A 24,204-nucleotide genomic window follows, 5' to 3' on the forward strand; every position below is an offset into this window, starting at 1 on the left:
CTCAAAGCAGGGGCTGTACCATCAGCAAGTGACAGAAGGAGAGTTTTGAGGACCCACTGCTGCGGTTGAGAGGCCTTACATCTGACCTACCTCTCCCGAAAACCATAGCTCCCCACAGATGGATCCTCGGGTATGTGAGGCTGTACAGACAGTGATGGCAAGCGCCTGATCTGGGAGAGGAGGAGATGGACATAGTTTGTATACTGTACTCACTCATATGGTGCTCTGGCACTGGTCCGTCTTCCAGTGGGTTTATTGGGATTCTTCATGAAGTTTGATAAATTCCTTAATTGTTCTTCAATCTCATGCACCTTGCTGATGTCTTCAGCAGTCGATGTGGAAAGAAAAGAGAATGTGGTGATTAATTCTGTGAAGAGGGGACAATGCTGGTTTCTGTAGCATCCCTCCCCCCGGCAGCGAGTGCTTTATACTGTGTTCTTAGGCGACTGCATTATTAATTGATTGGCAATCATGGGTCTGATGAGGACTGGTCTGAATTCAATGGAGCCACTCCTGATTTACATCAGAATGAGTGAGTGGCAAGCCAGACGCGGGGTGTTTGCAATGGCTATGCCTGGGTAGGTCTGAATGGCCAAGCAGAGCACGGGTACGGCTTAAGGCATTTGGGGCCAGACTTTCAAAGTTATTAAGCACCTCAGCGGATTCTCAAAAGCCCCTCTCGGCATCTTCTGGTGCCTAAATACCTTTACAAACCTGGCCTTTTGAGCCGAGTCGCAGGGGCTAGCCATGCAAAAGGAAGAATTCACATGAGGTGATCCCTAAGCCTCTTGCATCCACCAGGACTCATGAGAGGGGAGACAGCCCATGGTGGTGCATTTCTTGCCTGTCTCATTCCTCTGGACTTCAGCTGCACAGGAGATGGGCTTGCTGAAGTTTGCAGAGGGCTCCTGAACAGCCAACTGGCTGCACCAAATTGTAAGGAATGGGCTAGCTGAGGGTAATAGCAGGTAATGGATACTTTGACAATAGCTTTGCCCCATTGTCTGGCAGGCCATTAGGTTACAGCAGCTCCAGCATAGGTGCAAACTCATGTCATTCCTATCTGCACAGGCCGAGAACCTCAAGGTGCAATCTCGAGCATGCACGCTCCTGCTCTCCCGCCTCTTACTCTACATGTCTCTAACCAGAATGCAGCGGAGGCCACTCCAGTACCCATGTGCAGCCATGGACACTGCAGGTCCTAGCACCCAGAGCTCCATCTTGATCTCCGTGGTCTCCAACCGTGCAGATGTTCTAAAGGATGGAGTGTTGCTGGTGTCATGATGGATCCCTATAAGGCCCCCCATACAGCTGTGACCTGAGGACCCCGGCACTGCTGAAGGCAGCACAAATGACCATTAAAGGTGGGACATTGTGACTAGATGAGGGATTATCCGGTGAAATGCAGGACCTTTGCAGCTACTTCTTCAAAAGTGGTCACTTATTTTGCGCGCTTACGCAGAGAAACTTTGGGCTGGATTTCCAGAGGTGCTGAGAACCCACAACTCCGGTTCTCGTCAGTGGGAGAGGTGGGATTTCGACACCGTGGGGAAATCGGCCCCAGAGCGCTGCATGTGGCTGCCCAAAAAATGAGGAACCCAAAACTAGTGGCCGTTTTTGAAAAACGATGGAATTAGCGACTGGTGGAGAAGCCAGCTGCCCTGCTCTACCTCCTAATGGTGCCTCAGCGGTTTCCCCAGAACCTTCCCATCCACGGGTGGGCAGACAGAGCCAGCCCCGCTTAGCTTCCAAGACTGAACATGCTCAGAGGCTGCGGTGGTCCCGCTGCAAGCTCTCTAACCCATTTAACGTGTTGATTCAACTGTACCACGGACGGAGAAGAAGTAAACAGCAGCGCTGCCGAGGGAGGTGTTCCGCAGGCCTTTGCCGTAGGCGTAGGACACGTTGGAAAGCACAGGGACCCCACTTTTATTCTGCGGTGCGCTTGGGTTTGAAAAGTTGAAGGAAGGGTTGGCCTCGGCACTCAGCGTGTAGTTGTTTCTGCCGTACGTGAGGTTGAAAGTCCTGTCCCTCTGGTACCAGTAGAGGCAGAAGCGGTAGCTTCCCAAGTTGTCTGGTAACGTGTAGTTGTCAAGCTTTGGGAACGGCGCAGCTATTTTCAGCGTCTCAGCGCTGTTCTCGATGGTGATGATGTTCTCTGGCCGCATCTGATAAATGATACGGCTTTTCTTCGTTTGCCTTCTTTCGCCACAGAATCGGAAATCTTCGGCATGGCGGCTGCTTCCGTTGACCCCTGCGTTACACAAAACCCGCCCGGTAAGGTGTAGCTCAGCCTGAGGGGCTCCATACGCCAGGAGTTCCCCAGGTTACTCATCTCCTTGGTGACCCCACACAACACAGCTGTCTACTATTTATTACATGGATCACAGGAGGGCTCAGGGGCTCCATTGTGATAGGTGCTGCATGTCTACAAGAGACAGAGAGAGCTCCTCCTCTGAAAATCTTGGGAGCCATGTAAGAACCCATTAACATAGAGTCTGAGTGCCTCCCAGTCTTTCATGTCTTCAGCCACACACTCCCCTGTGAGGCAGGGCAGGCCTGTTATCCCCATGGTATGGATGGGGAAGTGAGGCCCAGAGAGACTAAGTGACTGCCCATGGTCACCCAGGGAGGTGTTTGCAGAGCAAGCTTGTGAACCCAGCTCTCCTGAGGCTCAGGCCCGGCCCATCCTTCCTCTGAATGGACTCTAACTTCACCCGGGTGAGCTGATCAGACAAGAGGAACATAGACGATAATAACGCATTCTCCATGTCCATCCAGTCTTGTTCCTGCCCTAATTCATCTACATGCCTCTAGCCTGTCCTGGAAGGAGAGGGGAATTCCATCTTGGAATGACGGTCTCTCTGTCTTTCAGGAAACTTAATTACAGGGAAAGTCGCTCTGTACCTCCTGCCCCCTCCTCACTCCATCCATACTGGCACGACTGCTTCCTCCTAACGGGTACTATCCTGGCACTGGCGGTGGGGAGAAGGTTGATAATGCTACATCCCTGCCACCTCGGCTGTTGTAAGCCATATAGACCAGTGTAGAGGTGAGGAAATAACCAGGGAGCATATTACCTTGCAACAGGAGAAGCAGAGCCAGAAGGAGGCAATCCATCGTGGGCGGCTTTCCCAGCTCTTGATGTTCCTCAGTGATAGACTTTGACCCTGAGGGACAGAAGCACACAATGGCAGAGTGAGTTTGTCTAGAGAACTGCAGGAATTTTTCACAGCTCAGGGCCTGGAACAGACTGAAAAGCCTGCAGTTCTTTCTGCATCAGCATGGGCTGAGTTGAGCACCTGCACTAGGTGTGGGACACCTGCAAATGCCAGGAATTGTGTTCCTGTGAGTACCAGAGAGAAGAAAAAATGGTAGCTCTATCCATGCAAGAAGGCTAGACACAACTGTTCTATTGTCATCTGCCACTCGGGCAGTGGTGAGCAACCCGTGGCCCATCAGGGTAATCTGCTGGCGGGCCGCAAGACAGTTTGTTTACATCGACTGTCCGCAGGCACGGCCGCCCACAGCTCCCAGTGGCCATGGTTCACCATTCCCGGCCAACGGGCGCTGCGGGAAGCAGTGCGGTCCACAGGTTGCCCACCACTGCACTGGGGGAGTGATGGGTTGCTATAGCCAAGTGAAATTTTATGGGGCCAGTGGAACAGTTTCATAGAGGGAGGGAAATGAAAGAGATGCTGATCCTTGGAGGCTGGATTAGCCCTGTGATTCGCTGCTCTCCCATTCCCTCCCAGGAATCCAAAGCAGGGAGCTTTTAAAATAACTATTAAACAAAATTCCTCTGCCTGTTTCATTTAAAATATTGCCCAGCGTTGGGGTGTATAAACCCCACATAGGCTCACAAAGGGTTAAGGGGAGCCAGAGATCCTAATTAGCCCACCTAGTTGCACCTGGAGGGTGTGTCAGGCTCAATTCAGGATCAGACCCAGCTGGGAAGGAGCTGGATGGTTTCTATACAGGAAGGAGTTCAGAGCCGTAGAAGGTGATGATTCTGCATCCTCTTCTCCTGAGGAGAAGGCCCAGGGGAGACAGAGGGTGGAAATTTTCTCCTGCACGGAGAGGCTGAAGAAGTATCCAGACATAAGGGAAAGAAGAGAGGAACAAGCTGAAGGAGCCAAGATTAGCATCTGCGGTGGGTTCCTAGGGAGTGAGACACGACACGGGAGAAATGGCCCTGTGGGTTGGTGCCCTGACAATAGGGTGGAGGACAAAGGGGAATCGGAATAGATCGTGGAATCTCAAACCCGTAGCAGCAGGAGCAAGCTGGTGGTGGTTTTGTTTGAGGTTACTTGGTGAAGAGACTGGAACTGAAGTAAGACCCCAGATTTCTTGGTTTGCTGCCTGCGTCTTAGTACGGGTGAAGGGCATTATTTAGGACACTGATGAACCAGAAAGGGTGAAGCTCCAGAGGGACCTGGCTGGACGGTCAAGTACCCTCCCACACAAAATGGGTGACCGCAGCAGAAGGGGCTGCTCTGGGATAGCGTATGATGACAATGCCATGAGAGGTGCTCCAGCACTGTAAGACTCTTGAATTCCCCTATTTTAAACAGAGTTAATAGTAACAAAACCAAACAGAAGCCAGTGTGATGTCCAGTCACATTTAGATTTATTTTCTCTTGGGTTTTATTTTCTCTCTTTACAGCCTTTGGGAATGACCCATGACACCCCTCTGCTGCTGTAAGTCGGAGCACTGCTGAAAGCAGTGGAACTATGCTGATTTACCCCAGCTGAGGAGCTGGCCATATGTGATCAGCCACTTTGGGTTCAGCGACACCAACTGTATCAAGGGAGGAAAAAGTGAGAGACTCGGTGCATCACCACCAGCACGGCCGATGCAGAGGACACGGAGAGCGAGGGAATATTTCTGCTGCACTTAGACAATGCTCCGTTTGTTAGTGCTAATAGGAAGTGCTGGACTGAGAGCCCCGGGGGGGGGGGGGTCTAGTCCTCAGTTTATTGCAGAACAGGTGCCTCGTTGCTGAATCACCAGGACTACCCCACGGGCAAGGGGGGTAGCGTGGTCCGCAGCGTCCAGTCAACCCTTGTCATCTCTTCTGAAAAGTCTGCCAGTCCGGTAGCAAACCCACTGGAACTGCGCCAGGGCTGCCCAATTCATTTCACATTGGCCACCAAGTGGACACCAGCTGGTAACAACTGCTGACCCCGACTGACCTGGGCTGCATTGCGAATCGGTGACCAAGGGCTTGATTCTCATTTATACACCACCCTGGCAGTCACGTTACATCTACACCAACACCAACTTTAAGGACCCATTAAACGACGAGAGTGGGGTAAAGGGGCTGAGGCCTGGTCTACAGGAGAATATTCTGCTTGTAATAACCTTGCGCAGTGGTGTGGGGGTTTTTTTATGCCAGCAAAAGCACTAGAAAAAGTGCAGCTATACCAGCAAAAAATTCTTCTTGCTTATTTCACCTGGGGAACTGGGATAAGCTATACGGACAGAACGAGCCTTTTGCCAGTATGTCTTATGAGTTCAAACGTGACCCTTTTTAGTAGAGAGAAGATCTGAGTGCAAATGAAAATCAGGGTACTAGAGATTAGATGGTCTAGGTATCTCAATGCTGAGCCCATCAATCCCTCTGAACTAAACGGAAGTCATGGGACCTGATTCTTCCCGGACCAGCGTACGTGAGGCGTAACTCTTCTGAAGTCAATGGAGACGCCGAAGTAAAACTGGTAACACCATACGTTTCAGTGGAGTTAGTCCTCATCTACACTGGTGTTAGGAAGAGAAGAATCAGTACCATGGAATTTGTCTTTGTGAGACAAGGGTGAGGTTATCGCTGTTAGCTTTCCATAGAGAGAATAAATACAGGCCGGATCTTCAGTATCATGTTTTTGGCTTAATCCCATCTTATCAATGACCTGGAAATAAATATAAAATCACTGCTGATTAAAATTTGCAGATGATGGAAAAATTGGTGAAGTGGTTAAAAAAAATTATGAGAACAGGGCAGTCATACGTAGCAATCTAGATTGCTTGGTAGGCTGGGCCAATTCAAACAAAATGCACTTTATGCAACCACATGCAAGGTCCTGCATCTGGGAACAAAGCATAGAGGCCACACCTATGGAACTGTACTGACATGAGCTCCTGGTGCAATGCTGTGGCTATAGGGGCTAATGCAGGCCTTGGGTATATGAACAAGAGGTGAGGTAGATACTGGAATACTGTGTACAGTTCTGGGGGCAACATTTTAAACAGGATATTGGAAAAAAGTGGAGGGGTCACAAAAAAGAGAGCGCTGGAGAAAATGCCTAAGAGAGGCTTGGAGTCCAGTCTAGTCATCTTCTCAACAAGAAGACTGAGAGGTGACTCAATTACGGTGTCTAAGTACCTTCATGAAGAGAATATACTGAGTAACAAAGGGCTCTCTTAGCTAGCAGAGAAAGGCAGAGCAAGAACCAATGGCTGCCTGGAGGTTAAAGCCAAACTAATTCAAATCAGAAGTAAAGTGCATGTCTCTACAGTGAGGGTGACTAACCACTGGAATAAACCACCAATGGAAGTGGTGAATTTGCCATTTCTTGATGTTTTCAAGTCCGGACTAGCTGCCTTTCTGGAAGATGTGCTTAACCAATCACAAGTTGCTGGACTTGATACAGGGGTAGCTCAGAGAAATTATCTGACCTGTGCTAGACAGGAAGTCAGACTAGCTGATGTAATGGTCCCTTCTGGATTTAACCTCTAGGAATCTTGAGAATTCAGTGTGCACATGGGTCAGCGTCCGCTGTCTGCCCATGCAAGCCCAGCAGGCAGGGGGCCCATCACGTGTAACCTTCCCTCATGTCCGTCCTAGGATTTATAGTAGCAGTAGAAACAAATGATCATGTTGCAATATCCATACTCTAGCTCAGTGGTTCTCAACCTTCTTGGGTTCAGGACCCATCTGTAAACCTTGATGGCCTGTCGTGACTCAGTGTCCTCTTCCTCCCCTGCATCCGGGGCAGAAGGGGCTGGGATGTGGTGGGAGAACAGCTGGGGACCAGGAGGGGTGGTTTGGCTGTGGGGGAGTGGTACATTGGGAGGTCCTGCAGGCTGGGGGTACACTGGAGTGCAAGCATTTATCAGAGAATGTGACACCAGCCACTCCCACCCAGCTCTTGGCCCCCAGGGCTGCCTGGGCTCAGCTCCCCGCTCTGGGTGTTGTGACCTCTGGGGTCGCAGTGCTGCTCAGGTTTGGCCTGGCGGGGCCATAATTGTGTAAGTGGAGTTGTGACCTGGTGGCTGGGGTTGCAGCACCACTCACTCCAATTTGGCCCAGCTGTCCCAGTGTCGTCATGATGGAGGGGTGGCTGGGGCAAACTGGAGTGGCACCAAGACCCCATGCACCAGGTCACTATGTCCAGAGTGGGGAATTGAGCCCAGCCAGCCCCACAAACTTTTGATACATCCTAGCGACCCAATCTTGGGTCGTGCCTCACAGGGTGAGAAACCCTGCTCTAGTTCAACCCCTACTTCTACAGCCAGCATATCTGCCCCAGCTGTTTTTCTATAACCATTTTACAGCATTACATCCGATTCCTGGCTCGCTCCTAATTTTCCTTCCTCCCGTTTTGATTCGCGGCGCTGCTGAAATTATAACGAGGTGAAATCAAGCACAAGGAAAGAACAGAATGTTCTGACAGCTGTTCAGGGACATGTGCAAAAAGAGCTACTGGTCTGGATCCAGCTCTTAAAGGACAGGTGTCCCCACCCCAAAACCCAGCGCTACAACTGACAGTAACTGCCCCTCTCGGCAGGTTAGTCCACAGTTTTCTAATAGCGGGTTTTTGGCACCTTTCTCTGAAGTAAGTGGGACTGGCCGTTGTCAGAGGAGAAGTCTACCATGAAATCGAAGCAGCGATGGCAGCTCCAGCAGATACATGCACGCTATCATGGCTAAAAACGGAAGACTAGAACCGTGGGTTTCAGCAACGTGAGTAGGAAACCAGGGTCCCCGGTGTGCTTGTACGGCCCACGCTGCTGCATCTCCATTGCTGTTTTTAGCCATGCTAGCGTGCGTATGAGAGTCTGTCTGTAGGAGCTGCATTCACACCTCCTATTGCAGGACAGACATACCCAGAGACAGGGTATTGGACTGGCTTCTCCACTGGTCTGCTCTTAGGTTCCTTGTTGAATCACTGATCTGATCCAGTGCGGTGATTCCCATTCTCCCATAAGCGGTGTTCCCGTGGAGGCTCTCTCAGCAGCGAAGCCATGGAGACTGGTGGGAGAGCAAGAGGGAAGCTCACTACTGCCCTCCTTGTACCTGTTCTGTGGCTACAAGGGAGGACTCCAGTCTCAAGGGTTGTCAACCCAGCACCTTCACAGCAACTAAAGCAACTAACCAAACTTTCCAGCAGGACTAGCTGACCAATCACTTGTGAGTGCAGAGGGAGTCTGTTGGCCCTTTCGAGGGTTGTGATTTCTTCCTCCACTCTACTGCTTCTCCAGTGCTGGAGGATTTCAGAGCGAGTTCTTTGCACTTGCATATCAGCCTTTCCCACGCTACTGCTCTCAGATAATAAAACCAGCCAACACCAGCTCATTTACGTTCTAACACACTGAAATATGCAACGCTGTGGGTGTGTCACCCACAAGGGGGTGAGTGCGGGGGGAGAGAGAAAGAGAACAGTGAGAAGCAGGACGCCAGAGGAGAAACATACAACACACCAACTCAGCTGGGTGTGTGGGCCGGGGTTCGTGGCCCCCTCAAAGGAAGTGACAGCTTTTGTTCATTATTTATATTGCCGTAGTCCTAACAGCCCCACTCAGGAATCCGGGCCCTGCTGTGCCAGGTACTGTACTTGCATGTACAGAGACAGGGCCTGCCCACAGTACTAGCTTGTCTGCACAATCTCTCTCGCCACATTCCATTTTCTGCTTCCAGAATTGAATAGTCTGGTCAAAACTCTCCCCACCCCCACCCCTCAAATGTCAGCTCATTCCTTGCCCCCCTCCTGCCTGCATGGGAAAGTTGGGGTGTCTTTGTTACCTGCTCCTTTCCCAGGATACCAGCCCACACTTCCATGGTTACACCTTTCCAGGTGCAGCTGCAGAACTAGTATAAAACTCTGGGGCAAGACCATATGTGTATTTTTCTTTATTGCCGTTACAACGTCTGGGGGTGATTCTGATCTTGCATACACAGGTGTAAATCAGTAAAAACTCCCTTGGGATCAGCTAAATTAAACTGGGGGAAAGCCCCTGAAAGTGAAATCAGAATCAGACTCTCTGGATGAAATCCTGGCGTCAGTGAAATCAACGGAAAAACCTCCCTTGAGTCAGGATTTTAAACCTCGGCGGATTCTCTGAGTGTGGGATGCAGCCGCTAGCTTTCCAAAGCCCGATAGCCAGCCCCTACGATCGCCAGCCCCTACGATCGCCAGCCCCTATGCGCTCTGCTCTGCACAGAGCCCGGCAGCCCTCTGGCAGGCAGCACGGACCTGCTGTTACTCCAAGTGTGAGAGCTGCCTGCGCTCATGGGAACTGAGTCTTTGGGTTTTAACCCCAGCGCTCAGGTACTGGTTTCTGTCTGAGTCAATTGTGCTGTGGCTGCAGTGTGTTAGCATGGATCCAGCATAACGATAAGGGGGAATAAAGGGAAGAGGAACAGAGGTTGGTTAGGCCAGAGAGAAAACTCCAAGTAGGGGAAGTCATGAGACATGCTCTTGGCCATCCCTTAGTGACTTCAGCTTCAGGGACAGACAGCTCAGCAGCCCCTGTTTTTGCTAGCGTGGCCAACTGCACAGCTCGTGGTTCTGTTCCCAATTTGAATAAGATCAGAAGAACCCACTGTGAGAACTGAGGCTGGAGGTTTCCAATGCAAACACAGATCAAGCTTAGTTTATGAGCCCTATCTGTCACAGCTGCTATGCAAACAGCGCGCCAGGGGATGGTAGTATGCAGTGCTAGGAGGAGTGGTCTTCACAGCTTCAGATGCGAGCAGGAGGTGCCAACAGTGCCACATGCCTCCTTACACCAGCCCAGCTACATCAATGGGCCAGCACTCTTAGCTTGAAGGCCAGAGTGGGTGCTTCCTGCCTGTATGCTACCTCCACCTGCAGCAGCCACAGTCCCACCTCCAGGCTGCACGGCCCTGCGTGTTCATTTTTAGAGCAGTTTCATTGTCTAACCACACCACAAACTAGGGTATTGATCAGCACGGCAGAGCAAAGTGACTGGAGCCCCTGCGCAGCTGCTCTTCGGAAACTCTGGCTCGCAGCGTGAGCTTCGCTTTGCCCAATGCTGTCTGGCACCATGTGAGCCAAGGAGCTGGCAGACAGGCCAGGGAATGAGACAACAGGGCCTGACAGCTGCTCTGAAGTAGCGTCTGATGAGGGAATGCTGGCCTGCCCGCCTCCTGGGGGAGGCTCTGTTCCACTCTGAATTAAGCCCATTTCCTTCTCTCCATTCCTCTCACATTCCCTCCTTCTTTCTGCGTCCCCCTTTGTCAATCTTCTCTGTCCTCCTCTTCTCTCACATCCTCCCTTCCAGCCTACGCCCAGTCTTCACTCCTTTCCATCGACTCTACATCTCCGGACCCGATCCAGCCCTCTCACCTAATAATCAGCCCATCCCTCTATCTTCTCTCTCTCAATTTCCCTCTCCCTCCCTGGGTGATATATGTTTGCCTGTCCGGGTAGGCCTACACAGCAGTGAAACCCCCCCAGCTGGGCTGGGCCAGCAGACTCAGGCTTGCGGGGCTCAGGCTGGGGGGCTGTTTCTTTGCTGGAGCCCTGGCTCCAGGACCCTGCAGGGTGGGAGGATCCCATAGCTCAGGCTCCAGCTCGAGCCTAGAAATCTACACAGCAGTGACACAGTCCTGCAGTCGGAGCCCCGCAATCCCGAGTTGGCTGGCACGGGCCAGCTGCGAGTTTTTCTTTGCTATGTAGACATACCCACAGTCTTTCATCCTGTCTCCTGGGTGGTCATTTACACTAGGACTCCCAAAATTGCTAACATCTAGTGCAGACAGACTGGTTCTAGCAACGAGGGAAAAGTGCAAAATTTCCCCCAGGGTAGATGTCAGGGTTCCCTTCCCACTGTGAACTCTAGGGTACAGATGTGGGGACCCGCGTGAAAGACCCCCTAAGCTTATTTCTACCAGCTTCGGTTAAAACTTCCCCAAGGCACAAATCCTTCCTTGTCCTTGGATGGGTACTGCTGCCACCACCAAGTGAGTTAGACAAAGATTCAGGAAAAGGACCACTTGGAGTTCCTGTTTCCCTAAAATATACCCCCAAACCCCTTCACCCCCTTTCCTGGGGAGGCTTGAGAATAATCTACCAACCAAATAGGTAAACCAGATGAACACAGACCAGACCTTTGGGTTCTTAGGACACTAAAAACCCCAATCAGATTCTTAAAAACAGAACTTTATAATAAAGAAAAAAAAGTAAAAGAAGCACCTCTGTAAAATCAGGATGGAAGGTAACTTTACAGGGTAATCAGATTCAAAACACAGAGGATTCCCCTCTAAGCAAAACTTTAAAGTTACAAAAAACAGGGATAAACCTCCCTCTTAGCACAGGGAAAATTCACAAGCTAAAAACAAAAGATAATCTAACGCACCTTGCTTTATTTACTTACTCTTTTTGCAATATTGAGATTCATTTTAGCATGATTTTAGAAGGAGTTTTCTGACCTGATGCTTCTCTGCTTCCCCAGAGAACACAAAACAAAGAGCACAAACAAAGCCTTCCCCCAGATTTGAAAGTATCTTCTTTCCCCATTGGTCCTTTTGGTCAGGTGCCAACCAGGTTATCTGAGCTTCTTAACTCCTTACAGGTAAGGAGGAATTCTAGGTTACCCTTAGCTGTATGGTTATGACAGTAGACGTGGCCTATGGTGGCTGGAAAACTAGTAAAATGATGACACAAGAGGCTGAAAGTTAAGGGGCCAGAAGTTGTAGTTAGGCAGTTTAAAATGCTTTGTAGTTGTTGAGGCCTATTTAATTCTAATGACTAATTAACGTTTGGGAGAAAGGAAGATTTTGCTAAAGATTCAACACCACCCTCACCCTTTCTCTTAGAGTTGTTTCTGGAGTCAATGGGAGTCTGACCATTGGCTTCAGCGGGAGCAGAGTCAGGCCAAGTCTGTGGGCTTTTGAAAACCACCCCTTACGTGGCCCTTGGCGTGGCGCAGCTGGCTGTCAGGGCCCCAGCCTCTTGTCTGTTTCGTTCCTCTTCTCTGGTCTCCAGCCCCAGAGCTGATTTCTTGCTAGGAGCCTGGCGAGTTCTAGACCTGACTGCAGGTCTCCCCGGCGCGCCATTCGCTGCCCCAGGTATTTTCCTCGCCGCTGTTTCTGCTCTCAGGAAATGCATCGAGCCAGGAGCCCTCACACGCTGCCCTCTCAGGGGTCACTGCAGCGCCCAGGTGTCAGGCAGCACACCCTGAAGCTGGGGAGGGATACAGCCTGGATGCACGGTCACCATTTCCCCTTTCTCCACACGCTGGTGCACCCTGTATCAGCTTCATCCTGGCCTGTTTCTGAGGCACTTGTGCTGCTCACCGAATGAAGCCATGTTGGGAAAAGAAGCCAGAGTGGGGGCTGCGGTTTCCCACCCTCTCTTGAACCCGGGCTGTGCTGACATTGCTTTCCCATAAAGCTGTGTGTTGCAAGACCTCACGACTTGGTTCTGCCTCAGTGCAGGGAGCTGAACTTGAGAACCACTCAAGGTCCCTGCCTGCCCTTCATATGAAGTGAGCTGTAGCTCATGAAAGCTTATGCTCAAATAAATTGGTTAGTCTCTAAGGTGCCACAAGTCCTCCTTTTCTTTTTGCGAATACAGACTAACACGGCTGCTACTCTGGAATCTTCATATCTATGATTCTTTGCAAGGGAATCAGCTATAGCCAGAGATGCATGATGTTATCCAGGAGTGGGGAGCTGTAGCAGGACAGTCACCCCGCTCCAGCCCTGAAAGAGTTTAAAGTCAGCCCTTGGAGAGGGCTGGGACGGAGAGCCAATCAGAAAAGGCTGGGCCCTATAAAAGGGCTGCAGGGCCAGAAGGCAGGCAGTCTCTCTCTCTCCAGTTGCGGAGGGAGATGGACCTGGCTGTCTGAAGGAGAAAAAGATACTTTAGCCAGCACAGTGCTGGGGAAGCGCAGGAGGAGCTGGGGAAGCTCCAGCCTGGCAAGCCCCCAGGCAGAGGCCTTGCTGTCAGGGCTGGAGGAGGTCCTCGGGCTGTGGGGAAGCAGCCAGGGGAGGAAGAGGCAGCAGGTCCAACCCCCTGGCTGATGATGAGTGACCACTTCAGACCGCAGTTTGCCCCTGAGGGAAGGGGCTAGATGAAGACTGGCAGTGGGTCACTGAGATGAGGTGGTCTTAGGGGATAGGGGTTCCCCAGGGAGGGGAGGACCCTGAGTGTGGGGGCACTGCTGCAGGGGAGTACCCAAGAGAAGGGGCATCGCGGGCCGGGCGGGATGCGGGACCTGAACTACGGTGGTGGAGAAGGAAAGGAAGCAGGTACCGGTAGGGAAACACTGGCCAGCAGGAGGAGCTCCGAGGCTGGGATGAGCTAATTCCCAAGGTAACCAGCAGGAGGTGCTGTGGCGGTGTTACAGGAGTGCTGTCACGATATGCTCAGCCCTGGCAGTGGTATCCAGGAGATTTGGTTTCCTGGTCGATCCAGGACTTCCAGGCTCCGGCGCTTGGCTTTGTGAAGGGGGTGGTTGGTGACTACGCAGAGCAGTTATGGGACTCATTGTCCTCTCTTTCCTCCTCTTGAAGGTGCAGATTACACAGTTTGCTACAGATGGTAATTAGTGAGGGCTGTGAGGTGTAACTAAGGATGGGCAGGGCCCCAGCTGCGGGGAGGTAACCACAAGTGGCCCTTAGTGCATGGCTGGTGCTTTGTATGTCTATGTGGTTTGGACTCAAGCAGTTCAAGCTCTGCAGCAGGGCTGGGAGTGTTGTAGTTTGTAGCCACATCCCAGGCCTCAGCAAACTGGTGATTTCTGGTCCTTGCTGGCGTTGTGGCCTGGGTGTGAAGCATGGGGAGGCTGGCTCTGAAGCACACCCTGTGGTGGGTGCGATGTTGTTCTGCAGTGCAATGCCCCAACAATGAGCTGTGGCTCAGAGACCCGTCCATTTCACAGCTTCTCTTCCCCGCCCCTCGAGGCCCCGTATGTCAGCAGAGATCCGGGTGATCCCCTCCGAAGCCCACTGGGCTGACTCCAGAATGGTCAGGATGGGGTTGTTTGTTGGAGGGGGGCAGAGGGTACACAAGGCACTGCCAAGCTGTGCTCCAGGACAAAGCTGCTTGAAGGCAGGGCCTGACATTAGCCCCTGCTTGGCAGCTCCTAGCCCTCGCTCCCTGCCAGAATGATGAGCAAAGGGCAGGGCTGGGCTCCCCTGCCGGTCGGTGCCAGGCTGAAGAGCACAGGGCAGCCCTCAGCTCTGTATAATAAATAAAACCTGGAGAATATGCATGCTGAGCTCTGGTGCTGCCCCAAGTGGAGATTCTCTGTGGGAAGCACAGGTGGCTTTCAGTCCCTGGGAACGGGGTGCATTTCCCCTGAGGGTGCCTTTGCCACCCCAGTCTCCTCTCCTTTTTTGAGGCACCAATCAAATCTGATTCACCGGGGACACAGGCGTTGACCTTTAGCTTTTCCTTGTTTCGTGTACTTCATGCTCGCTCATATCCAGAGAGGGCTCCTTTCTTTTTAAACTACATTCATTCCTTATTTAAGTAACTACTTACAGGGGTGCTCCAGGTTCGCACTCTTTGCCCTGTGAGCACAGACTGAGTCCTTCATGCCGTCTCCAAACCCTTCTCTTCTGCCACCTGGACTCCGCTCACCTCTGCCGGATGACTGAAAAACCACCACATGGGACTGGGTGGGAAATGGATCTTGTTCCAGGGCAGTGGCAAGACAGCGGTGGATTTGTGTTGCTTTGCTTTCCCTGGGGAGCTTTTCCCACGCAGGCCCATAGTCACAAGACAGATGGGGAAGGATACACCACGGTGTTTTCGGAGGCAGCCTGCATCCTGCCAGAACTGGTCATCCTGGAATAGAGGTGCTGCAGGGAGGGGCAGCCAGACCTTTGGTGCTCTCAGAGGAGGCTCTCACCCTGTGTTCCACTCCCTAGGTTGGCACTTCTCTCTGGTTCCTCAGGGCCTTTTTCTTCACAAGGAGACCTCCAGTCCCCATGCAGGTGGAGCCTGACTTTCTCCTGCTTCACACTAAAGCCAGTGTACCAGCAGGACAATCCAAGCTCTCGTGCGTGGGTCAGTCAAGCCCATCTCTGCATTTTGGATTGGAGACCAGCAGACGGTTGCGCTGGGACAGGCTGATGGTGCATTGCCGGGGTGTGTGTCCACGGCTGGCCTGTATTGATGTAGTTATGTCCTAGCAGGATACCTTGCAGCGGGATCCCAATCCTGGATGGGGTTGTCAGGGGGTTTGGCTTCATCCAACACTGCGTTCACCTGGCCCCCTGCCACCCCCTAGGAAATGTGTCATTGGTCGGTTGAGGTTTTATTGACTTATCTACAAATGTTAATTACAGAATATTTGACTGAAAGCTAAATTCCCCATGGGGCAGCTGGTATTTCCCTCCGCGAGGGCTGCACTCCCTGCCCAGAAGCAGCGCGACACCCAGAACAGAGTTTCTTGCTCTGAACAATGGCCAAAACGTAAAACCCCCGGGAAGGCAGATACAGGCCCCTGTGACGCGCACTCAAGGAAATAAGCAGACTCCCTGCTTCTGCACGGGGCCATTTGTCACTGCGGCAGCTGCTTGGTGCCAGATCCCAGCAGGGGTCTTGGCCCACTGAGCCAATGCAGGGGGCTGCGCTTTGTTCCCCTCATACCTACTGGAGATGGGGCATGACATCTCTGCACGGAGGGGGCGGTGCACTCTCTACCATGCATGCTGGGCTGGGGCTCTAGGTACTGAAATTGAAAGGCTGCTGACACCAGCAGTAGGGGTGCCAAGGCTGCCCTGTGACAAGGCTTGGGCATTGTGGGAACAGCTCTGGATTGGCAGCCCCCTGAATGCCTGGCTCTTGGCGGCTGGGCTTGCAAATCCCACCTCCGCTTTCCAAAGAAATGGACTGGCTGGCTCTCCTCTGCTTCCGCTCTCTTGCCCTCTGTGTCATACATTCTCTCCTAGCCCAGTTTCTCTCCAGGGGCTGTTCCATACCCGGGGCAGAGCCATCCTGTGCTTGCACCTCCTCTGTCCAGGGGCTGGTTTGGCCCTGCTCCATGGGGCTTTGGATGGGTGCAGACATGCTAGGCATGGCAATGGCCTGACCATCCCTCTCCCTGCCCACACCTCCGTGAACCTTGAGGGGCTCTGTGCAAGGGGGGTCCTTGGGCCTGCCCAGCAGCCCCTTGGCACAAAGGGGCCCCCGGGGCAATGACGAATCAGGTCCACAGGGTGCTGCTCACCCAGCAGCACCTCTCAGGCCACCTGGATGCTGACCTGCAGGGCTCCCCAAGAACAGATAGTGCTGGGCTTTTGTGGGGTGGCTCTGGGCTTCCGTACCAGGGAGAGCCTGAAAGCTCAGAGGGGACAGAGGCACCAAGATTTTGCTTGCTTGGCTGGAGTGTAGGCCTCTGAAACAGGGCTGGGATCCCTCTGACCCAGGGGAGTCCCAGATGGTGCCGCCGCACATCTCAGCAGGCTAGGGCATCACCCTGCACCTCGTGCAATTGCTCATGCCAACACAACAGGGCTCCAAAAGGCTCCCAGGTGGGAATGGAAGTGATTCACAGCCCCTTTGCAAAGGAGGACATGGTGTGCAGGGCAATAGGGGACCAGGGCAGGCATGTGGAACAGCAGAGGAGAGGCGCTGAGCATCACAGCGGTGGTGACAGCCCTCAGCCCAGAACCCAGGGGACATCAGCAAACACAGAAAACCGTCCCACATTTTGTGGGACGGTGAGTCATCCCCCAGCAGCTCTCTCAGGCTGTCAGGCAGCTGCTGAGCTCTTCTCATATCGCTGCTGTCCACAGCTGGCTGGCGTTGGGCTCTCCTTCCCCCCGCCCTTGCTGCTCTCTAGGGCTAGGCTCTTCCCTCGCTGCTCGACAGGTGCTGGGCCCTGACTCCTAGGCACTATGGGAATACAGATTAATAACAGGCCTGGCTGCTGTCCTAGGACTGGGCTGTGCCCCAGCTCGCGGCTCCCCAGGTCTGACTCGCCCCTCGCTGTGCCCTAGAGTTGTCGGGGGGGGGGGGGGGTTGCTGCTCTCGGATGACGTATCCGTGCTAGCAAAAAGCAGGCCCAGCATTGGGCCTCACAGAGCTCTGCCGAGAGCAGCAGACAGCTCAGGTGTCTTGCCAAGGCTCCGGCCTCTGAGCCTGGTGGGGCGTGGGGGAGGTTTACCGCAGGCCCGAGGTTTGCTCGTGGAGACCAGGCTTAAGGTTGTCTGGCCCCTGCTGCCCCTGAGCCTGGCCCCCCTGTGCCAGGCTCTCCCTCGGCCTGGGCTGGGCTCTCCCTTTGGTTCAGTGTAGTCACAAGGCCCCGATGCACCAGCTGCATGCACAGGCCGGCATTAGCTAGACAGACATTAGGCAGATGGTGGGCTGTGCGTTCTCGCATGGGAACACCAGACCGTTGGCACTCCCCTCTCCTTGGAGCTTTTTTGTTCTTAGAAATTCACCACAGACGCCCAGCCTCTAATCAGCCTGAGATCTGACAACCCACCCAAGCCCATCACTATCTCCCAGGGCCAGGCAGATCCTTCCTCCCCACAGGCTCCGCAAGGCCAAACTGGGCCGTTTTCTGTATCCTTGTATCCTGAGACACCAACCCGCAGCCTCTTCCTCCTCCTCCCTGGCAGCACAAACAGCCTTATCTCCCCCAGGCTGCAGCTAGGAACGAGCCTTGTGGTATATTTAGAACCCACCTCAAGGCCTGCTATTCAGTTACTTCAATGGGCTGGATGGAGAACAATAGCACATAAAAGTTCCTGCTTAGTCACAAACAGAGTACAGATGGATCTCAGGGGCATTAAGTAATCAGAGGGGATGCAGACTCAGATGGAGCACCTCCCTTCCTGCCCCGATGGCAGAAGCCCTGCGCTGCAAAAGCAGCCGTGTAATGGGGTAGGATCCTGGGGTCAGGCGGAGGCAGATGTCACTTGTGCAAGGCTCCTGATTCTGCCCCCTAACTCTCACCAAGAGACATCCAGCCCAGGGTCTGTGCATCACCCTGAGCCCACTTTGACTCTAAATATACAGCCTTTTGCATGGGGTACCTGAAATCGGTATGCAGAATGGGACTACTCAGCATGAGGAAGGGTCCTAGATGGCTGGTTCTCTGTAAAGCTCCAGCCTAAAGCTAGCTGCAGCAAATGCAAGGTGCCAGCTACCAGAAACAAAGTGGGCCTGATTCTGACTTCACTAATTCCAGTATAAATCCGGAATGAGAATAGGAGCCAACAGAATATAAAACTGGTGTCAGTGAAATTGGACTTACACCCAAGAGCTGGGCACACAACAGTTAGCAGGACGTTGGCACCATGTTACCAGCTGTCATGATTGGTATCATGAGACTTGTGATACTAAGGAATTTTCTTAAAGCCCCAGCTCCTGGAGTAAGGCTTACTACATGAGACTACATAGAATGTAAGTGTTGAGCCCTGGTGGTGACGGAGAAAAGCTCAGAAACATGAATGCAAAAGGCTCAAAAACCGGGAGGCAAATAAAAAGAATGCAGCATTTTAAAAAAATCTCATACTGTTTAAATGCTTGGGGTTAGCGATTTTGTTGGAAGCTGTGTTTTACTTGCTATTTGATCTTTTTTCCTTACGAAGGAGACGGATGGTCTTATATCTTAAGTGCATGACTGGTAGTGAGAAGACCTGGGTTCTGTTCCCTGCTTTTGGAAAAATGTCAACATTCTTTGCCTCAATTTCCCTATCTGTAAAATGGGGATAATATCTGCTGACCTGCCCCCATTAGAGGGCTGGGGAGATACATTCACTCGACTTTGAAGCCCTCTGAGAGCCCAGCTTACCCTGTAAATAAGGGAGAGGCAAGTCCCGCTATTGCTTCTTCTTGTCTGAGATAAAAACACTCTAGTAGAGCAGGTCAAATTTTCTTTGCTGATTTTGCTTACTGAATTTTTGCCTCTCCTTTTAAGAGCTGGTTGGGATGTGCAAACAACTCAAAAACATCCCTAATGAACAAATGGCAGCTCACGCATTATTCATAATGTTGGCATTCGAGCTGCAGAACGGGCCGTCTGAGTTGCAAGTGGGTGAATGCACACTCATTCATCTGAATCATGCAGACCGGTTTCGAAGCATTGTGTATTTGCCATCACTAAAGGATTTGCCTACAGCTGAGCTGAATGGAAACTAAGATTTGCCAAACATTTTCTCAGTCTTCAGCCAGCTCTGTCTTTTATTAAATACCCCATATCACTAATATTGGCTTCAGAGAAACCTCAAGCATGATGCATCATGGGTAATGGTATACAAACTGAACCTCTCAGTCCTACAGTCTGACTTCTACTGAAAAGGAAAAAAAGAACAGACATGGCTGCACAGAGGGCTGAACTCATTACAGTCAATGGGAAGACCCCCTCTGACTTTGCTGGGAGCTGGCTCGGGCCACTAAATTAGCTGACTCGGAATGAGAAAGCGGGGTGAGGAAATAACAGAGCGCTAACCTCACCTTGTGAGCTGCGAACAGTGGAAGAGGGAACTATCGGCACAGACGGTTATCGACATTTGTGGCTTTTCAGGAAGATATGTGGTAAGAGATATTGTCTGGGGGCTGAAGGTTTAGACTGCTCGTTTTCTAAAGTGTTCTAGCTGGGTTGGCTAAAAATGCAACGCTGGTTGCTCCTGCTTTGAATGTGGAACTTCCAGCATTTTGCTCAATGAACCGGAAAGGTCCTGTAGCTTCTGCAAGAGCTATAAATGGACTGTAAAGGAGAAGGGTTGGTGGCCACCCACCCTCAAGCTTTCCAGACCGATGGCTATTTCAGAGGAGTGATCCTGTGGCTTGCCGGAGGTTAGGTTAAGGCAATAGACTAGGGTCTAGTTCCTGGCTCATCTGCGAAATGGGGATGATCATATGGCCACCCTCCGTTGGTCTGAGATTGTATGCTCTTTGGGCTGGAGCTGTCTCTTACTGTGTGTATGTACAGGACCTACACAATGGGGTGCTGGTCTCTAAGCTCTCCCACAATATAAATAATGTATCGCTAATTAATTGTCAGGGTTTGTGATGTTGCCTCCCTAGATACTCAATAGGCAGTACACAGTAGTTGGGGAAAGCCTGGACAACCTACTTATTCCGTCTTTGACTCTTCCATCTTCTCATTCATGAAGTGTTTTTTCTCTGAGCCAGAGCAGGAAGTTGCTCCCTGCAGATACGCAGGGCTTGCCGTGTGGTTTGGAAGCACATTTGTATCTTCTCAGAATTGCTACACTAATAATAATAATAGCCCCTCACCCCATACGCTTAGTACACATGCAAGCTGTGTCTCTGCGATGCTGTGGCCACGTGAACAGATAAGCGTTTAAGAGGCAGCAGTAGAAACCTTTTCAGCACTGCAGGGTCAGGAGCTGAATGTTGGATTCAACAGTGACCATGGCCAAGATGTTGCTAAGATACTAAAGAGGAAGCACCAATCACATTGGTGCATATTTCTACTGGGCCCGGGGAGCTGACCCACTGGTACATCTCCCCACCGGACGCTGCCTTACTCATGGCTCTGAAGTTGGGTAGCTGGAAATAATGTCACAAGGCCAGCCAGCGTCTTGCAATGATCACCACACTGTCCTGTCATTTTGCAATCCTATTTCTGAGAACCATCCGCTGAGGTTAGAGGCTGCACCAGCATTGTCAGTCCCTCAATGTCCCTTGCCTTTGGCTTCCTACACACCAAACATGGACCTGTCCTGCTGAGCTCAGCTTGCTTCGACATACCATAGCACTCAGCTGGACATCTACTCTCCTGCTATCTTTTCAGAATTGGACAACAGGATTAGACTGCCCATGGTCTGACCAGCAGGGCAGAGAAAGAACCAAGAGGCATGCCTGTGACATAAAACACTATAGCATTAAAGGGAACAGAAGGTGACCAGTCCTCACTTCGCTTTGAGACTTGGGTGCTGCTGTCAAGAGATCTCATAAGACAGGAGGGTCCAGCTACCCACCTTAATAGGAGACTTCAGTGGAAAACCCAGGTGCTGTGAGCAGCACAGCTGAGAGGGCACCCTACTCTCACGCTCAGTGTTGAAATGAGAACCTAATATAGCATTGGGGGCAGATGCTGTCCCCATCGGGGTCACTCATGGTTGTGAAAGATACCATGATGCTTTGCCTTGGTGGACTGTCCACATTCCAGCTCGTGTCTTCTCTCTACCTAAAATTCTCCTGTGATTTCAATGGGTTACAATACTCTTCCACGTATCCTGGACAGATGTGAAGTGCTGATGCATGCATGATGCTGGTAAACCAGGTGCCAGCTCTTGCCAAGGCTGTAGGTTTCAGCTGAGCATTTACAAATTCATAGGTGGAAACCAGACCAGCTCACCCGTTGTGACGTTACTGACATAACCTATGACCGTATAGATCATTGTTGCAACCACGGTTGTATATTTGCAGCAAATATTGTACAAAGGTAGGCGTTAGATTTGTAAAGATGAGTCTAAACATTAAACACTAAGTTGTGGCATGCATTAATCTTTCCTGTAATGTCTGTGTCCCGTGCTATAAGGTAATAAGTTTTGCTTTATAACTGTAAAAGTGCCTGGTCTGAACTCACGAACCTAGACAGGAAGAGTGGTTCCCCCTGCCCATCGAGAAGGACCATCAAGACTAAATGGTTCCATTGTAGGACAAACTTTGTTGATTGCCCCATCCACCCATGAAGAAGTTACGTGCAGGAGCTCTCATCCCATTGGTTTGAGCTCTGGGGGAAGGGCATATAGAGAAGCTCACAAGAAGAAACAAAAATAAAAGGAGTACTTGTGGCACCTTAGACTAACAAATTAGAAGAAACAGTTATCTCTTTGAGGTTTGAACTCTCATTGGGCTGAAGCTAGGAAACAAAAGCAGAGATCCCCAGGGTCAACCTGGGTTACCCCTAAAAGACATTCAGTGGACAGATGACTACCTCTGTCATCTTTTGGAACCACAGACTGTAGCTCACCTGTGCTTATATGGTGTCTGCTTTAACCTGTAAATAACTCATTTCTTTTTCCTAGTTAGTTTACTATAGTCTTGGCTACCGACATGGTCTTTAGTGTGAGATCTAAGGTACAAACTGACCTGGGCTAAGTGACTGGTCTCTCGGGACTGGGAGCAAAGTGAATATTTTGTGACTTTTGAGTAAGTGACCATTTATCACACAGCCCAGCTTGCCTGGTTGGCAAGACAAACTGCAGTGCCCAAGGGGACTGTGTCTGATTCCATGGCCAGACTGTTACCATGATCCAGGAGGTCATATTTGTTACTGGGGTGGTGAAATCTAATTACAGAACATACCACCAGTTTGTGGTGTCGGCCCTGAGGCTGGCACTCACGGCATGAACCGTGCCAGACAGTGACACTGCATGCTTTTAAACTGCTGCCCTCCTCTCTAGTGGTGCATTTCCGTAGGGGGACGTGGTGGGACGGCAGGATGGGGTAAAGTGATCCAGACACGCACACAAGTGTGTACTCAATGTTTTCCTGCACACACAGACTGTAATCACTTTGTTGGCTGCTTGGGGCTCTCCGGATACAAGGTGCAAGATAAATGCAGCCACTGAGTGTTATAATAGCTGTGGAGTGACATTCACCTATGGGTGCCAGTGAACATGTGGGAAAGAGCAAAAAAGAGAGAGGTTCTGGATGGTACAGGGATTAGTGCTGGGAGTCCAGAAATCTGGGATCTATTCCCAGCTTGACGGGTTTCAGAGTAGCAGCCGTGTTAGTCTGTATTCGCAAAAAGAAAAGGAGGACTTGTGGCACCTTAGAGTCTCTAAGGTGCCACAAGTACTTCTTTTCTTATTCCCAGCTTGGTCATTGTGTTTTGCTGAACGCCACCCAACAAGTCAATCTCTCTGTGCCTCAGATACCGTCATGTATAAGATAGGGATAACATAAAGGGCTTTGAGATCTTGGGAGGAGAGATGCTAAGTATTAGCACCATGCCAACAGATCCCTGCAGACAATCCCTCTGTAAGTGCCTGAATAGGTCAACAATTTGGAAGCATGAAACTCATTATGGAACAAGCCCTACACCCCTCTGTCTGTGCTGACTCCTGGCTGGGCCTTTTTTGCCACTCCCCTCCTGCTAGGCGTAAGACACGTTATTCTGATCCTGGGAGTCATAGATGTGGCAAAGACAGGGCAATGTCATGGGAGTCTCAGACCTTTTTATGAGGAGGAGGCAGATTCTGCTCTCAGTTGAATGCATGTCAATCAAGAAAAATGCCATGGAAGTCTATGGCACAATACAGGGGTAAAGGCAGGGATTGGGAATGCAGAATCAGACCCAAAGATGTGTGTCTGTGACTTTGGAAGTCCTGAGAAAGCTGGCAGCATTGTGTACAAAGAGACCTTGGAAATGTTCCTGGGCTGGGTAAAGCAGCCTCACTGTGCTTTATAGACTCCTTTGTAGTCTGATCACGGCTGACTGAATGTTTGTGGCATTTCAATGAATGCAGAATTCCTAGGGGATGGCATAAACTCATGTGACACTCAAGCGCAATCGGTAACCTGCCAAGTCCCGCGGAGCATGGAGTGAGTCACACAACCTGGGGCCATGCATCAGACCTCACAAAAGCCTTTGTGCTCTCCCCTGGAAAGGGAAAGGCAGCGCTTGGCATACATTCTTGGGATTTTGTTGAAGGGTGGGGGGTTGGTTTTCCCTTGGGATCCATAACAGGTGAGGCTGGGTGTCTGTCACCAAAGCCACTTAGGGATTTTTTCCAATGAGTCATGGGCCCTGATCTCAACTTGGGACCCAGGGACAGATTCCCAGCAATGTATAGAGGTTGGAAATGTGCTACAAGGGGCAGGGAGAAAATTCACCCTGACCTGCACCCCCTGCTATTCCACCCCAGAGTGCCCCACTCACACAGACCAGTGCACCCCGTCATGACCTGCACCCCCTGCCAGTCCACCCCAGAGTGCCCCTCTCACAGACCAGGGCACCCCCACCTGACCTGGGGAGGCGTGGTGGAGGCAGGAGGGAATGTGTCCTTAGCACAT

The 24,204-nt window shown here is 51.4% G+C and overlaps 1 protein-coding gene across 1 annotated transcript in view; it reads right to left on the reverse strand.

Moving 5' to 3' along the window:
- ADGRG1 (adhesion G protein-coupled receptor G1) overlaps positions 1-24,204 on the reverse strand; it is a 38,678-nt gene that overhangs the window by 11,019 nt on the left and 3,455 nt on the right. Inside the window, exons 2-4 of the mRNA XM_074968502.1 lie at positions 3,081-3,170; positions 1,829-2,254; positions 214-322 (exon numbers count right to left, since the gene is read on the reverse strand). Of these exons, the coding sequence (XP_074824603.1) occupies positions 214-322; positions 1,829-2,254; positions 3,081-3,120 (575 nt within the window). The 5' untranslated portion in view covers positions 3,121-3,170. The remainder of the gene's footprint in view (positions 1-213; positions 323-1,828; positions 2,255-3,080; positions 3,171-24,204) is intronic.

Source organism: Natator depressus, chromosome 12 (genome assembly GCF_965152275.1).
Source record: "Natator depressus isolate rNatDep1 chromosome 12, rNatDep2.hap1, whole genome shotgun sequence".
NCBI classification, from domain to species: Eukaryota; Metazoa; Chordata; order Testudines; family Cheloniidae; genus Natator; species Natator depressus.